The 16,854-nt window shown below is 54.5% G+C and overlaps 1 protein-coding gene across 1 annotated transcript; it reads right to left on the bottom strand.

The window, feature by feature from the left end:
• Window positions 1-925: 925 nt before the first annotated feature.
• On the bottom strand, window positions 926-16,688 carry ZSWIM9 (zinc finger SWIM-type containing 9). Its single transcript, XM_054588401.1, has 4 exons — window positions 16,666-16,688; window positions 16,330-16,614; window positions 10,985-11,297; window positions 926-3,106 (listed from the first exon to the last, which is right to left on the bottom strand). Exons 1-4 carry the CDS (start codon window positions 16,686-16,688, stop codon window positions 926-928), a joined length of 2,802 nt encoding a protein of 933 aa, XP_054444376.1.
• Window positions 16,689-16,854: the final 166 nt, after the last annotated feature.

The raw sequence follows: 16,854 nt of genomic DNA, 5'->3' as shown, positions 1-16,854 counted from the left end.
TTCCTCTTTCTCTAGAAATACATAAAATCTTAAAAAAAAAAAGAAAAAAAGAAAAAAAAAAGAATGACAGAATGCTGGACCATCTCAATTTCCCTCTGGATCTGGCCTTCTGACCCTCGTCCAGAAGCCAAGAACTCAGCATGGAAACCAAAATAATACTGCTTTATTCCAACCTTGAAGCACAATAGTCTCAATCACTCCCCTCTGCCACTGAAGGGCCCCCAGCCCACCCCGCCAGACTCCCAGGGTCCCCTCTTGTCCTGTCTCCTAGTAATGACCAATCAGAAGGTGAAGGGGATCCAAGCCTCCGGCCCTTAGAGAAGTAACCAAAACGACTCGCTTCATTTCCTCTTGCCCCATCTCCCACGCTTCCTTTGTTGTGCCTCTTCTTCTTCCCTCTCCTCCCCCTTGTCTCCTCCTTCCCTGCCCATCCCCGACTCCTCTCCTGCCTCCTGTTTTCCCCGTTCCTCCTCCATTTCCATCTCCTTGTTGTCTTCTCTCCCTGCCCCCTCTCTTTGTCCTCTTACTTTCTCCCTTGCTTTTCCACTTGCCCCCTGCACTCCCTGGACTTGGCCAGTCTACTGCCAGGCTGTCCCCAGAGCCCGGTGTCCTCCGCTCCCTCGGTGCGCCCCTTTCTTCCTTCTGCCCCAGCCTGGCCCTGTCTGTACCTCTTCCTTATATTCCGAGGAAGCCCTCAGAGTCCACCCTGGCCACCACCTTCCATGCCTGTGGCCCTGGGACCTTGGAGACCACCGACAACTTCCCCTCGGACCCAGAGAGGCAAACTGCCAAGAGGAGGTCCCTGGGTGATCCGGGGACGGCCAGAGGGACAGGGGCGGCCTCCTTGGCCTCTGCCTTGATATCTTTGGGATCAAAGGATGCCCTCCCGCCCTCCCGGCGGAGGGGGCGGGCGGGGGCCTGAGGGTCAGGACTCTGGGGCCCTCCCCCAGCAGTCCCTGAGCAGGTCCACGTGGAACAAGGCTGCCCCGGTGAGGAGGCGCGCCGCGAAGAGGTGGCGGCAGGGCAGACGCCGGGCGGCGTGGATGGAGCAGCTGCAGCGCGTCAGGGCCCCGTCCAGGAAGAAGTCCGAGGTGCCGTCCTTAAGGGCGAAGCCCGCCCCGGTTGTGTGGAAACCCCGGGTCCCGTGCTGCCTGGCAAAGGCCAGCTCCTCGGCCACAAGTTCTGCCAGCTCTGGCCCACAGGCCGCTCGGAACTTGGCCAGGGGCTCCCAGTCCACCTCCTTCTCTCCTGAAGGGCAGCGAGGTCTCTTTGGTTCCCTGGGGCCTTCCCCTTCACTTCCGTCCTGCAGGCTGGCCCCTGTGGCCAGGCACACTCTTCTTGCCACTGCCCATTCTGGACCGTCCTTGAACACAGTTCCGGCAGGGGCACCCCATGGGACTCCATTACCCAGCCCTCGGCGCCTCCCTCCTCTGTCTGCACACTCCCCCGCTGGCCCTGCCCTGCCTTTGGGACCCCCGGACCGAGCCCCCCTATCTCCGTTCTCTCGGCCTGTCACCCTTGCATCCCCGAGCTGGACCAGAACTATATCCTCCAGGTCCCCTCTTCTTTTGATCCCCGACCTCCCTGCCCTCTCTTCTCTAATTTCCGGCCCTCTCCACTCGCCTCCCCAATGGGGCCCCCATGGGTCTCTGTTCTCGGGGACCAACTCCAGGGGCTTCTCCCAATGGGCCCCGCTCCAGTGTCTGACCGCCAGCCCCACTCCCTTCTCCGCTTCCACCTGGGGCCCCTTCGGTTCTCTGGCTCTCAGTTCAGAGAACTTCTCATCATGCGCCTGGGCCCCCCTGCAGGTGCTCCCTTCAAGGTCCCTGGCGCTCGCGTCACCGACCTGGGTCCTCCTCCCGTCTGTGGTCTGCAGGACGCTAAGCCTTTGACCCTCCAGCTGGGCCATCTTCCAGGGGTACCCTTCCAACCTCCTCAGCCCCTGGTCCTCCGAGTGGGTCCCCCTCCAGACACACCCTTCCAGCCCCCAGCCATTCTCCCTCCCCAGCGGGGCCCCCCTCCTGTCTCGGACCTCCGGGCCTCTCAGGTGCTCGTTCTCCAGCTGGGACCTTCTCCAGACACTCGCTCCTAACCCTCGCACCTTCGGGCTCTCCAGCTGGGCCCCTCTCCAGCATTGGATCTGCAACCCTCTCCCCTTCTCACTTTCTAACGGAGCCCCGCCCCGGCCTTTGGTCTCCAGGACTCTGGCCCACTCGTCCAGCTGGGCACCTCTCCAAACACTCCCTTCACTTGGGGCCCCTCCCCAGCCTCCGTTCTCCAGGCCCTTTCCCCTCTCGTTCTCCACCTGGGCTCCCTTCCCCGGTTCGCCCTCCAGCCAAGGCCCCCCACCGTCGGGGGCATCGGGCGCCACCTCTCCGGACGCGTCGGCCCACTGCATGGCCACCAAGTCGCGAAGGCACTGCGCCATGCTGCGCGAGGGGCTGAGGCGACGCAGCAGGCGCCGGCGGTGGCTGCGCACCAGGGCACACGCGTCCAGATCGCGGGCTGCCTCGAAGGCACGGAAGCGCACCCACATGTCGCGGCGGGACGCCCAGTTGCGCTCGAAGTAGTCGATGAAGGCGGCGGGGCCGTGGGCGCGCAGCTCCGCCAGCGCCTCGGCATAGGCGGCAGGTGACAAGGCGCCGGCAAGACGACACAAGCGCGGCCACAGGCCCGGGTCCTCACGGCCGGCGCCGCCCAGCTCCTGCGCCTTGCTGAAGAGCGTCTCGAGGCCCTGCGCGCGACAGATCTGCACGCGCGCGCCCGGCAACAGCTGGCGCACGGCTGGGAGCTGCGCGGTCACCTCGGGTCCCGCCGTCAGGCAGCGCACGCGGCCCTTGACATCTGGCGCGCTCTGCAGCAGCGAGGCCAGGGCAAAGCGCAGCAGGCTCGGCGTCCCCGGGCGCGCCACGCAGCAGGCGGCCTGACGTGCGTGGCCAGCACCATCCACGCACAGCACCGCCAACAGGTCCAGCGCGCCCTGCAGTCCCGGCAGCCGGTCCACCAGGAGCATGCGCGGGAAGCGCCGCAGCAGCGCCCGCGTGCGCGACGTCAGGAAGAATACGGTCTCCACCACTGCCTGGTTCTCCATGAACACGAGCTTCACCTGCGGGCCGGGTCGGGGAGGCAGGGAGGCAGGGAAGGAGGTCAGGGTATGCTGGGGTTGCCCGCCCCTCTCCCCGACCTCCGGTTCCCCCCCCCCGCCCCCGCTGCGGGGAGTGGGAATCCATTCATTCATGTGGGCATGCGTTTATTATTTTGACCGGCAGGAGGCAGTGCAGGGGAGTGATGAAAAATGTGGGTTCTGGAGGCCAATTGCCTGTGTTTGTGGTCCTGGCATCTAAGGCAGCGGTTCTCACTGTGCGGGCCCTGGACTAGCAGCGTCAGCCTCACCTGGCAGGATCATAACAGAAATACATATTCTCAGGCCCACCCCAGACCTGCTAAGCCAGAAACTCTGGGGGCGGGGCCCAGCAACCTACTGCGACCAGCCCTCAAAGCGAGAGGCACTGGTGTGGTAAGAAAGCGCACAGACCGTGAAGCCAGACTGCTGAGGTTCGAGTCCCGGCCCCACCACCTTCTAACCTTGTGACTTAACTTCTGTGCCTCAGTTTCCTCCTTGACCCGCAATTCCTCCCTCGGGGAACTGAATATTCATTCCCTCGTGCATAGAGAGTCAGATCCAGCAGAACCTCTGAAGCCAGACCGCCCGGGCGGTGTTGCTGAGACCTAACTTCCGGGCTGTGTGGCTTCCAGCAACTTCCCTGGCCTCCGTCTCATTTGTAAACTGATGACGATGGGCGCGTCTCTGAGCAGAGAGATGAAGTCACTTAAAGCATTGAGAATGCTGCCTGGCACGAATAGTATTACAATACTCACTCAAGTCGTAAGTGCTCCTGAAGTTTTTGTTATTAGTATAATTATCACTTCTGCCCAAAGACCACGTCCTCTGCATGGTCTTCTCGGACCGTCCCAGCTAAGCGAACAGTCGGGCTCTAACCCCTTTGGCCGCCGCCCTTCCCGCCTTGAAGCTGTCACATCTTTATTTGCTCATTTGCTTATTGCCTGTGTGGCGCCCCCTCCCGCCCCCCCCAGATGTCAGCTGCGATTTCATTGCCTTTCAGACCCCTGGCCCAGAGCAGCACCTCGGGGCACCCCGAACGAGCAGGTGCACGGTGCGTGAGCGAGCAGCGGCACCCGGGGCCCACATCCCTGCAGGGAAGGTTCAGGTGCACAGTCTGCTTTGGGAGCCTGGCTTTGCCTCTTAGCAGCTCTGAGACCTTGGGCAAGTGACTTCCTTTGCATTTTAGCCCGAGTTTCCAGGTCTGTAAAATGGAGATAACAATGCCTATTGAACAGGGGCATGGTGACGCCAAAGGGAGAGTGTGTCCAAAGCCTGGCAAGATGGCTGGCGTGTACCAAATCCCCGTTGCTAGGACTGTCTTCCTTGAGCTCTCCGCAGCATGGAGGGCGGTGACCCTGCCTCCTTGCAGGGACACAGGGCCCTCTTGGCTTCTGTCACCCTGAAAGTGCCCAGCGTTCCTCCTCCCTCCCGGGCCTCTCCTCTGCAGTCTCCTTTGCTTGCCCTCCGCCCTCCCCACCAATGTTGCCTCCGAGCCCGAGCCGGCCCTCTCCTCTCTCCCTTCCGCAGGCTCTGCCAAAGTGGCCTCATCCAGCCGTACAGCCGTCACCCCCTGGAAGGTGACACCTCCAGCTCTGTATCTCCAGGCTCCAGACCTACCACTGCCTCTGCAGCAGCGTGGTCCCTTGAGACCAGCGATTCAAAGCCGCACTTGCCTCTCGCTCCCCCAGCCTGCCCCTCCTTGGTCAGCCCCCATCCGCCAATGGCTGCACCACCCACTCCGTGGGGGGGCCCCCTCAGGGCCGGTTCCTGGCCTCATGCCAGCGTCCCTAAGTCCCTGAGGCGACCGTCACAGCGAACCCAGAATCTCACGTCCTCTCTGGGCTGCCTGTCTCCACCCAAACCCTCTTGTCCGTTCCCCACCCAGGTGCCGGAGGGGCGTTTTCAAAACTCCAATCAGATCACCCCGTCCCCTGCTCGGAAGCCTATCCCAGGACTGTGCATCACACCTGAAGTAAAACCCAGAGTTCACACCACGCAGTGGGCTGGGCAGTCAGGCCGTGGGACCTCATCCTCTGTCCCTCTCACCTGCCTGGGCCTCTGTCACCCTGGCCTCATTATTATTGCACAAAAGCCTCTTAATGGAGCAGGGGGATTAGCAGCTCTGAGTTAAGGCCCCCTCTGCCAGGCAGGCGGGCGGGGCTCCTTCGGCCAGGCCCTGCTGGGCTGGCCCACAGCAGCGGAGCCAGGATCCCAGGACAGTCTAAGGACAGATCTCCCCACAGGCCGTTCCGCCAAACCTTGATCTCGTTCTATCAGGCCGGTTAAAGAGCACTTTCGAGGGGGGAAAAAAAAAGAAAACCTCAAGGAAAAGAAAGTCTAACAGAATCCAAAGAGAACAAAGCAATTGCTTTCCTAACCCTGAAATCATATACTTGGCATCTTAAATAGTATTGGAATGCAATACAATTTATCAAAAATCCAAGTATGAGGGGGGACCCAACCCCCCCAGAATTTATTAAAAATAGTGTATTTATCCTTACATGTTTTTTATTTTTAAATAATATTTTATTTATTTATTTTTAGAGAGAGGGGAAGGAAGGAAGAAAGAGAGGGAGAGAAACGTCAATGTGTGGTTGCCTCTCGAGTGCCCCCTACTGGGGACCTGGCCTGCAACCCAGACATGCGCCCTGACTGAAAATTGAACTGGTGACTCTTTGGTTCTCAGGTCAGCGCTCAGTTCACTGAGTCACACCAGCCAGGGCTATTCTTACATGCTTAAACTTCAGTCACCTTCAATTGATGCAATACAGCTATGGAGGTGTTTTTCCACTGCTCAAAACAGTTTTTGAACTCTTTGATTTTGATGCCTTTTAATGCTTCTGCCATTTTTTGTTTCACCTCTTTCCCATCAGCAAAATGTTTCCCTTCGGGGACTTTTTTCATCCAGGGAAACAAAGTTGCTTGGGGTGAGATTGGGTGAATAGGGAGGGTGACACTCGGAAGTCATGTCATTTTTGGTTAAAAACTGCTGAACACTCAGCACGGAGTGGGCAGGAGTGCTCGTAAATTACTTATCACGAAATGGGCAAACACGCTGAGTCGTCCAAAAGAATGCACTGAAGCGGAAGGCAGCCTCTCACAACAACGCCAGCTGGTGCACTGCTGCAGATGGGTTCCTAGAACACCCACCTAGCAGGGGAAGCCTGTACAACAAGGGGCCTGCCCTCCAGAAGATAATTCCAGGGGTTTTTTTGGGGTCCCCCCTCGTAAGCTTGCCACTGAATTAGTTACAGCACCACTAAAATTTTTCAACCACTATTCATTTTTATGATGTTACTTTATGCTTTACTTCATCTCAGCCCTGGCCAGTGTGGCTCAGTTGGTTGGGCGTCGTCCTGCAAACCAAAAGATCGTGGGTTTGATTTCCATCAGGGTGCGTATGAGAGGCAACTGATCGATGTTTCTCTCACATTGCTGTTTCTTTCCCTCCCTTCCCCTCTCCAAAATCAATAAACTTGTCCTTGGGTGAGGATTAAATAAATAAATTTAATTTATCTCAGCAGAAGTTTCAGTCTGGAACTGCTCTGTCCAGTATGGTGGTCATTGGCCACATGTAGCAATCTAAATTAATTAAGATTTTAAAATATGAAAAAAAAAATCAATCCCTTAGCCACACTACTCATATTTCAAGGAGCAACACAAGGCCAATGGCTTCTCTAGTGGATGTCCCTGATCTAGAACATTTCCATCATCACAGAACGTTCTATGTCTGGTCTAGAAACTACCATGACGGTAAAGGTTGCTGGACATTCACTAGACTTACTGTGTTGATCATTTCACAGTACATACAAGTATTGAATCATGTTGTACACCCAAAACTAATATCTTGTTATATGTCAATTGTATCTCAAATAGAATCACAGTAGTTATAATGGGTTAAAAAGAACTTACATGCTTCTATTGTGCTGGCTAAAATCTTCTCTTTTTTTCCTTGGGAGTCAGGAATAAGAGAGAAAAGCAAACACAGCAAAATGTATTTGCCTTGAGACTTGCCCGGCCTGGCAGGCACTCAACTGATTAGAAGCCGACTTCCATTTTTAATGGGAAAACTTAGATTTCTGATTCTGGGATTTTTTTTCTAAAAGGGGGCACAGGAGTTTGTTTTTTGGACAGCCATTTGGCCATTGAACAGCATTTACTGAGCACCTGTTGAGTGCCGCTGCTGCGCAGGCCTCGAAGAGAGAAAAGAGACTGAGGCAGGCCCGTGTCCTGCCCTGTTGGACTGGCCGAGTCTCCACCAGCAATAGCACAACCAGAGTCAATTTCAGCTGCGAGGCCCAGCGACTGGCTGGTGCAGTTTCTGGACCCTGGAGCCAGGCTGCAGCGAGATGGATCCAGGTTCCCCTACATTCCAGCTGTGTGTTTGCACCCCAGCTGTGGGACTTGGGAGAAGCTTCTGAACTGTTCTGTGCCTCAGGTGTTCCCTTCCGCAAAGGTGGGGAGTGTACTAGTATCAACCTTGTAAGGTCACTATGAGGGTTGAAGGGTTGACCCACATGAAGTGCGTAGAGAGGCGCCGGGCAAGAGATCCGTGTTCACTGAGCGTCAGCTGTTGTAGTTGTTACCCGAGCGTGGCGGGCACGCTAAAGGGAAAGCCCAGTGGAACCGAGGTTGGTGTGGGCCTTCTGAGTGAGCTGCTTAGAGCAGACCATTATTTTTCTTATATTGAGGATATGGAAACTGAGGCTGAAAAATTCCAGGTATCCCAGCAGGTCGGGGCTGTCCAAACCCTGCACATCCCAGAGACAGGTTTGGCTCTTGCCCCGCTCCCGGGAGATCAGCCCTTGGAATGTCCTGCTTGGTAAGAATGCCTTTGTTTATCTGGTGGCCTTGGGCCCCTCCAGACGGATAGTCTTTGCTAACAGCGTGATTTATGGTGGGGTCTGGGGACATGCACGATCAGCTTGATCTCTGCAGGGTCAGCCACGCCGACAGGCAGTCGTGTCTACGTGCCCGGTCCCAACAAAAACCCTGGACACCAAGGCTCAGGTGACCTCCCCTGGCTGGCCACCTGCCAGGCAGTGAGGCAGCCTGACTACACGAGAGAAGGGACTGCCAACGTCATGGGGCTAACAAGTGGCGGGGCTGGTGTCCAAGTCATTAAGGACGGTTGGGAGAATAGCCCTGGCTGGTGTGGCTCAGTGGATTGAGTGTCGGCCTGAGAACCGAAAGGTTGTGGGTCCGATTCCCAAGCAGGGCGCGTGCCTGGGTTGCGGGCCAGGTCCCCGGTAGAGGGCGCGCGAGAGGCACCCAATCAACATATCTCTTGCACATTGATGTTTCCCTCTCTTCCTTCCTTCCCCTCTCTCAAAAAATAAATAAAATATTAAAAATAAAAGAAGAATGGTTGGGAAAAAAAGGAGTTGGGGGGAGATGTATGGGTGACACTTAAGGGGTGACATTTGATGAAGGTGGAGGATCCACAAATGAATGAATTTATCTACCAAATATTTACTGAGCAAATATGATGCACCAAGTGCTGGTTCAGGCCCTGAGCAGGGTCACCCTGGCCCTTAGAGTGGGAAGAGACAACCTGAAAAACAAAGACGACGAAATACCCATGCGCCGATCTCAGGTACGTAGCCTGCGACGGAACAGGAACACCCCACACGCGGCCATTTCTCGGTGCCACGCACAGCTCTGAGGCATTAACTCCGTCAATCCTCGTAACAACCCTGTACAACAGGTACTGCTGGTACCACCCCCATTTTTCAGATGGGGAAACTGAGGCACAGAGAGACTCAGCTGCTTGCCCGCGTTCACACAGGTAGTATGCAGCTGAGCTGGGATTTGAACCCAGGCAGCTTGGCCCCAGGGTCCGCGCTCCGGACCAGTGTCCCCTGCTGCCTTCACAGAAGCGATCACACAGGCCTGACGCAGAGGCTTTTGGCTTGAAGCACACGGCATGGGGCGCACATGCGCAGACAGAGCAGCCAGGGAGGGGGAAGTCACACAGATCAGCGGCACTGGGGGGAATCGACCAGTGAAGTCCGGTTCCACAGGTGTGACGTCAGAGACCACACCACCTAACACTTTCCACTCACACCTCTTCCTGTAGGTGAGCGCCCCGCCCCCTTCTACACCACGTGGCCAGGACGAGCCTATCATCCAGACTCTTCCAAAGAAAAAAATTGAGGAAATAACATTAATAGCTAAAAGATACAGGGCTCCCTATTTTCTGGGCACCATTCTTCACACACACACTTGATCCTTATACAACAGCCCTAACAATCCCATGAAGTAGCATCTATCCCTAGCCCCATTCTACAGATGAATAAACTGAAGTCCAGAGAAATTAAATAACTTTTTTTTTTTTTTAACAGGTTATTGGATGCTCCACAGCCAGTAAATGGCACAGCCAGAATGTATGTAAAGCTCTTAGCATAGCTTCTTCGTTTCTGGCTCTTACTGTATTGCCTGGAATTGGCTGGTATGATGTAAAACGAGGCCATGTGCACAGAGAATGTTTCCTTTGGGAGCTGTGAACAGGCTCAGAGACTCAGTGACTAAAGGTGTCCAGACTGAGGCGGGGCTCAGGGAGGCCACTGGTGACACCACCCTCTATAAGCCTGTGGCTGTCACTTGCCAAGTAATCACGGTTCTGCCATCCCGGGCACAGGGCAGGACTGACCCTCTCTGCCCTCTTGCAGGTAGGCAGGGTCATGTGACAAAGTGTGAGTGAAAAGTGACCTGATCTGAGGTGGCACTTGTGGGCAGAAGCCTGAACAGCCCTTGGTGACAGACAGCGTTCTTACGCTGGGTGGGCCCCCGTCTCCCTGCACCCAGATGCTGCCACCGTGGTGGGTTCGCGCTCTGGTGACACCTGCAGCATCAGGTCCAGAGCACCCTCCCCGCCTCCAGCTCAGGCTCCTTCCTCATCTTCACCCTGAGTGGGGACCTCCCCCACGCGTGAAAGAGCAGCACAGCCCGGGGGAAGAGACCCGCTGGCTTTCCTTCTCTCCTTCCCTTCCTCCTTCCTTGCGTCCCTTCGAGTCCACCCAGTGCTGACGTTGGGTCCAAGCAGCAGGAATAGGCCTCATGGAGGGGCAGCATTGTGGCTCTCCCTCCAGCATGCGGAGCCCCCTCCCGCCTCTGAGCCTTCGCATGGGCTGGTCCTTCTGCCTGGAACTCGCTTCCCTCTGGAGACAGAATGGGGGTCAACTAACTGTCCCCCTCCTTATTATGGAATGTAGCACTCTCCCATCTCATGCTTGATCTGGGTGCTGGGTACAGGGGCGTTTTCACTTTGCGAACACATGTCAAACTGTATACCTATCATGCATGCATTCCCTGTATGTGTAGTTCAGTTTAAAAAAGCTTTTTTCTAAAATGCTTCCCACCACTTCGAATCCTCTCCTTCCTAGCACCCAGCCCTACTGATATTACATTGTATTTGCATGTGTCTGTCTATTGCTGCTTTCTCCCACTGTAACTGCAGGCTAGTTATGGCAGTTACCTGGGCAAGGTGGCCAAGAACCATCAGTGGCTATTTAAATTTCAGCTAGTTACAGTGAAATAAAATTTAAAATCCGGTTCCTCGGTCCTACTGGCCACATGTCCAGTGCTCAATAGCTCACTGCGGCCCCCTGTGGCTGGGGGCTCCCCCGCCGGGCAGTGCGGACCCTGAGACCTTTGCGTCAGGGCAGGAGGTCGTACAGGGCTCGCTGCACTAGAGGGCGGGCTCTCTGAGGGCAGGCGCGTCTTCTCGCCGCCGCCTCCCCAACGGCGCAGTAAGAACTTAGTGAATGAAGGCAGGAAGGAATGAATCAGAGCGGAGGGATGAGTGGAAGGATGGATGAATGAATGGCCCGCCCCAGCCTGCCTCTCTGGAGACCCCACCTTGGCCTCAGGGTCGGTGTGGAAGAGCCCCTCGAGCACGCGCAGGGCGTCGATGACGCTGTGGTCCCTGTCCTTGCAGTAGGAAAGCAGGCGGTGCACGTCGGCCGGGGCCAGGAACTGCTTGGAGATCTTGTTGGTGGTGCGCACCGGCAGGCAGGTGTTGGCCAGCAGGCGCCCCGGGCGGAAGTAGTAGGCGAACTCGATCGGGCAGGCCGGGTGCGAGTGGGTCAGCTGGCACTCCGTCACCACGAGGCGGTCGCGCAGCGGGCTCAGCTTGACGATGATGAAGGCCGGGCAGCCGGCCTCGCGGTGCCTGCGGGAGGAACGACCACCGCCGCCGTCACACCACCCTGCTGCCCTCTCCTTCCGATTCTTATTTTTAAAAATTAAGAATGGTTTCCAGCATAGAGAAGAGCAGAGGGCCTTAAGAATTTGCCAGGCGTCTGACCCTGGGCAAGTCACTTCAGGCCTGCCTGTTTCCTCATTTGTTAAAAAAGAGGTTATTATCCTCATCGCTTCTCATAGGGTCGTTGTGAGGATCAAGAGTTGATATGCGAAAGGTACTTAAAAAGTGTCTTTAAAAAAATAAAATTAAAAGGTGTCTGGAAGGGGGTGAAACCTGTGTATTTGCTGTAATTCTATCCCCCCCCCCCCCGCCCCAGGAGCTATCAAAAGTGAATGTTTTATTATATTTACCTCAATTTTAAGAAAACAAAACATTTCAGATATTCCCGTACTTGCTTCTGATTTAGCAGTAACAAAATTGACAGTTCAGGCCCATTGTGAACGAACTGCCCTAACAAGATCCCCTTCCTCCCACTGTCCCCCAAGATATGCTTGACCCTACCGGGTAGTTACCATTCCCACGTACGTTTTTATGCAGCTGCAAACAATGGACGTTAGCTTCCTAGGTTGCAAACCTTGTATACACAAAAAGGTGCTCAGACTCTTCAAGGAAATAAATTTAAACCCTAAGAAAATGCCACTACACACCACGAATGTGGTCAAACAAGACACCGACAACATCAAGTGTTGACGAGCATGTAGAGCAACCGGAACTCTCATGTATCATAAGCAGAGGTACAAAATGGTGCCATTGCTTTTGGAAAACTGTGAGACAGTATTCACTAACGCTATCATGTGCCTCCCTCCGAACAGTAATTTCACTCAAGACAAACACCTGAGGACGGGCACTGCAAGACTGCACTAGAATGTTCAGAACAGCACTCTTTGTATTAGCTAAATACTTGAGACAACCCAAATATACAACAATACAGTAGGAAAATATGTTGTAATATACTCCTAAAATAAAAAACTAATCAACAAGAAGAATGAACCAACCATTATTATCTCCAACAACGTGGATGGACCTCACAAACCTGCTGTGCGAGAAGGCACAAAAAAGGACCCACTGCGCGGTGGTTCTGGTTTGTAGAAAGTTTGACAGCAGGCAAAGCTAGCTTCTGCTGGCAGTAGATGGACGGCGGTTGGCCTTGAGCAGCGAGCCCTCGGGGGGGCCGGAGGTGGCTTCTCGGCACTTGGCATGTTCTGTCTCGTTCTCTCGGTGCTGGTTGCCCGTGCACTTCATTTTGGGAGAACTCATCAAGCTGCACGTGTTTGACGTGTGCACTTTTCTGAAGGTGTGTTACACTTTTTAAAAGTTTTCTTCTGTGAAGCTGTCCATCTTGGCAGGGACTAGCATGCCCCTCTGGAGTTCTGGGATCTCACACAATCATCTCCACCTGGCTGAGAGGGTAATCACCCCCCCTGCCCCCAGCTATGTAAACTCTATGTGGGCAGGACTTCTTGTCAATTATGTTTACTCAGCACCTGGAACGGCCTCTGGCCACTGGGAGGTGCTTAGTATATATATGAAGGAGCAAATGACTGAATCCCACCGTATGATCCCAGGGACCGAGGCCTGCCACTCGCCCATCAAAACCACCCATGACCAAGTCCTGCCCATCATGCCTTCTACATTCTCCAAACCATCCACTTTCCCCCACTCCCACCAACCTATTGTTAAGTCCTTTCCTTCTTCAGGAAACATCCTTTGCCCTTCTTTGGACCTGGTTAACTCTTACTTGACCTTCGACATTCAGAGTCAGTGTCACCTCCTCCAGGAAGTCTTTCTGAACCTCCCCAGGTGAGGGCAGATTCCATTGCACATTGGGATGATGGTTTGATTGATGCCCATCTGTAACACATGCTCCCCTCTGAATGGAGCCCCAGCAACTAAAATACATTCACCCTGTACATAGTAGGTGCCCAAAACAAACCTCTTCCATGAATGAACAAACAGCATGGAGCCTAGGACCAAAAAAAATCTTTAGGGTGTCAGCACATTCAACTCTCGCATTGAGAATCCATGACTGAAATAAAGATGAGGGCGAGGGGAGAGAGAGAGGGAGAGAAAAGAAGGGAGAAGAACGCATGGGCTTTGTGATTAAACAGTGCCCAGGTCCAAGTCCTGGTTTTTCCCCTTAGCAGCTGTGTTATCTTGGGAAAGTCCTTTAACCTCTCTGTGCCTCAGTTTTCTCATCTGGAAATTGGGGCTAATAATAATACCAACCTCACAGGCTTGCTGAAAGGACTAAATCGGAGGATTAAACTATGTAAGGAGGTTAGAAAAGAAGATGATGCATAGGAAACAGTAAATAAAAAGTAGCCACTAGTTTCTAAACATCTTCTTTCTTCTAAAAGTGCCACTGCTTTGATTTGTCTTATACTTCACTTGTCCACGTCTTCTTGATCTTTCAGTGTCTCAAGATCCTTGTTTTCAAAAGCTCGCAAAGACTGAGCCACTCCCGTGTTGGGAGGAAAGTGCCTTGGAGAGAGGCTTGGGGAGCGGAAGATGGGGATGGTGATTTGGGGTCACGGGGCAACATCCAGCAAAGCGGGAGGGAGGAGCTGGAGAGGAAGCCTTTCTGTGCGTTGCTGGCCCCTCAGCCCCAGCCTCCTTCTGGGTCTGCCGTCTCTATCCTCCAGTCTGTTCCCCTGTGGCCACAGAGGGATCCCCTTATATCCAGAGGTGACCCTGCTCACAGCCCCCCTGGGGCTCCCCAGGATAAAGTCCCAGCCCACAGACTCAGCCCTGCACATCCGGGCCGTGACACCCTTCCAGCCACATCCCTTACACTAATCTTCTCCAGCCTCGGCCCTCGGCCCGTGGGCTGTCCCCAGGCTGCGACTCAGCAGAGGCCCTGAGCAGCCTGGGGGATAGAAGGGCTCGCAAGTGGTGGCCCCAAGTCACCCCTGAAGCGGCTCATCAACCACCCCCTTTTCTGGGCTCCCCATCCAGGGACCATCCTCTTGTCCACTGAGTTATCAGGCCAAGCCCCCCCCCCCCAGCCTGTCACTCCCCGCCTTCGCCCCCACCCCTGGCTCCCTCTGATATTTGTAGAGCACTTGAGACGTGCCTGCAGAGTACGTGCCACATGGTTATTAAGTCAAATACTGTACATGCATAAATGTAAAAATAAATAAAATTTTCAAGATTCCTGGTCACCTCTTCCAGGAAGCCTTCCAGAACTACCCTATAAGCTCTCTGGTGGAGCTGGCCACTCTTTTATCTTCCTCTCTCTTCCCTCCTCAATGTCTCTCTCACTACCATGGATCTCTCTCTCTCTCTTTTTTGTCTTTGTCTGTCTCCTCTATTAGTTCTGACCTCAAGGGCAGAGACAAGCTCTGGGTTCAAAATGCCCAGCAAGAAGCACGCACATGGTAGGTGCTCAGTGTTATTTTGAATTAGATTTTGTTAACAAAGAGAGATTCTAGGTTGAGCGTAAGCTTCTTGCATCTTCCAATGTTCTAGATTCCTGTGTGACCTGGTGTGTTTGATGCTGTTCTGCTTCCAGATCTCCAGGTGTCTGTTTCTAGAAGAAGCGGTGAATAAGTTCCTGAGAATGGTAATCTCGCAATCAGGGTTTAAGTAACTATGGGTGAGAATCATCATTAGAGGGTGTTCACTCTGCGCTGGGCACTCTTCTGAACGACTTGCACGTATTATTTCATTTAATCCTCACAAACCTTATGAGATCAGTACTATTACTTCTCCCATTTTCCAGGTGAGGAAACTGGAGCCCAGAAAAGGTGAAGTCACAAGCTCAACGTCACTGGCTAATCAGCAGCAGAGCCATGGTCTGCACCCAGAAGGCTGTGCTCTCAGTTCCTGTAACAACTGTCATTTACCCAGCCGCCCCGTGTTCCTGTGCACGGTCTCATGGGAACCTCCCAACGGCCCCACGAGGCAGGTACTGTGATAACCGCATTTCATAGATGAGAAAACCGAGGCTTGGGCATGAGAAGTCTGTTGTCAAGACACGGGCCCAGGAAAGCGCAGAGCCTGTCTTTGAGGGCAGAGCCTGTGTTCTCAGGCACTCTGCTCTTGTCCATGGGTCCTCAGCCGAGGCTCTCAGACTTGAGCCTATGAGGGCCAGGCAGGCAACACAAGGAAGTGGAATGCTAAGTGGGAGGCAGCACAGAGTGGTGGGATCTGAGGCGAGCCTGCGTTCCAATGCCTGGTCTGACTGGGGTGGCCTTGTGCCACAAGGGGATGTGGGCTCAGCCTCTTCCTGTTTCAAGCGGAGCTAAAAGCCTAACATTCTATGGGCAATGTCCCTAGTTTAAAATCGGGGACAACTGAAATACCCTTTGCCACCTGGGTGTGTTTCTTAGCTCTCTTGAATTTCTCACTTGCCCCTGCTGGAGCATCACAGTTGGAGGGAATTATATGTGAGCTTGTTCATATAACGTCAATATTCCTGCTCAGTGTGAAAGTTCCAGAAGGGCAAGGAATTTATCCGTCTTGCTCAAACAGCCACCTCCCGCCTCTCCCCAGTGAAATAGCCCTATGCCCCAGCGTGGGAACTAGCCCCGTGTTTACTGAATGTATTGATAGATGTTTTTCTTTTTGTTCTGTGGCCTTCTCTGCAGCTCTGTCTCTGATCTCTTAGTACGAGTACAAAACTCCGCTTTTGCCCATTTTTTTCTGGCTCTGTCTGGTGTCTCTGGCTCCAAGTCCCCACATTCCTGGAATTTTCTGAGTCGTTTTTCCTTCTCCTGTCTCTTGGGGGTATCTCTACCTCTCTACAGGTCTCTAGCATAAAGTCTGTAAGTGGAGCCCGCATTGTCTCTCACTGTGTGTGTGACGTTGTCCCTCTAGCTCCCTCTCATTCTCAGTAAGTTTCCCTTCTTGACTCTCAGCCTCTCTGCAAGGTGTGTTTAGCTGTTTTAGTTGGCATCTCTCTCCCCCAATCCTTGGGTGGGGGGCTCTGTGCCTCCCCCTCCCCCTTTCTTTCTTTACCCCTCTAGCACCCAGCAGGGTGGTGGCTCAGCTCACTCACCCTATGGCAGGCCGGCTGGGAGCACGCACGTCCTTGCACACCAGCCGCACGTAGCTGTACTTGAGCACGTCAATGAGCGTGTACAGCGGGGGCAACCTGGCCCAGTGGCAGCGTGTCAGGTGCATGGAGCTCTGGACGAAGAAGAGCGCCAGCCGCTGTTGGCACCACGCGTCGAAAAAGCGGCTGAACTCAGCCCACGAGAAGAAGGCCCGCTCCAGCAGCTCCTGCTCCTCCTGCTCCTCCGGCCCCACTGCCATGCCAGGCGGGGGCTCCATCCTGGGGCGTCTGAGTGAAAGGTGGGAGGACACGTGCCTAAGACCACAGAGCCATCCCCACCTGAGGAATCCCACTCCCTCCATTTTCGACCTGCCTCTTTGGTGCTGGTGCCTCTGTCCAGGTGGGGCCGGGGGCAGGATGCATCTCCATTAATCTCTAGATATGAACCTCCACCCCACCTTTGGCCTCCTCCCCCCTCCTCCGTTATTCCAGGGGCAGTCGGAGCCGGTCCTGTCATCCTGATCCCTA

This window comes from Pteronotus mesoamericanus, unplaced genomic scaffold (genome assembly GCF_021234165.1).
Source record: "Pteronotus mesoamericanus isolate MK-2021 breed Mesoamerican mustached bat unplaced genomic scaffold, CSHL_Meso_final scaffold_137, whole genome shotgun sequence".
NCBI classification, from domain to species: Eukaryota; Metazoa; Chordata; class Mammalia; order Chiroptera; family Mormoopidae; genus Pteronotus; species Pteronotus mesoamericanus.
Note: the sequence above shows the minus strand (reverse complement) of the source record. Positions and strands in the feature narration are given on the sequence as shown.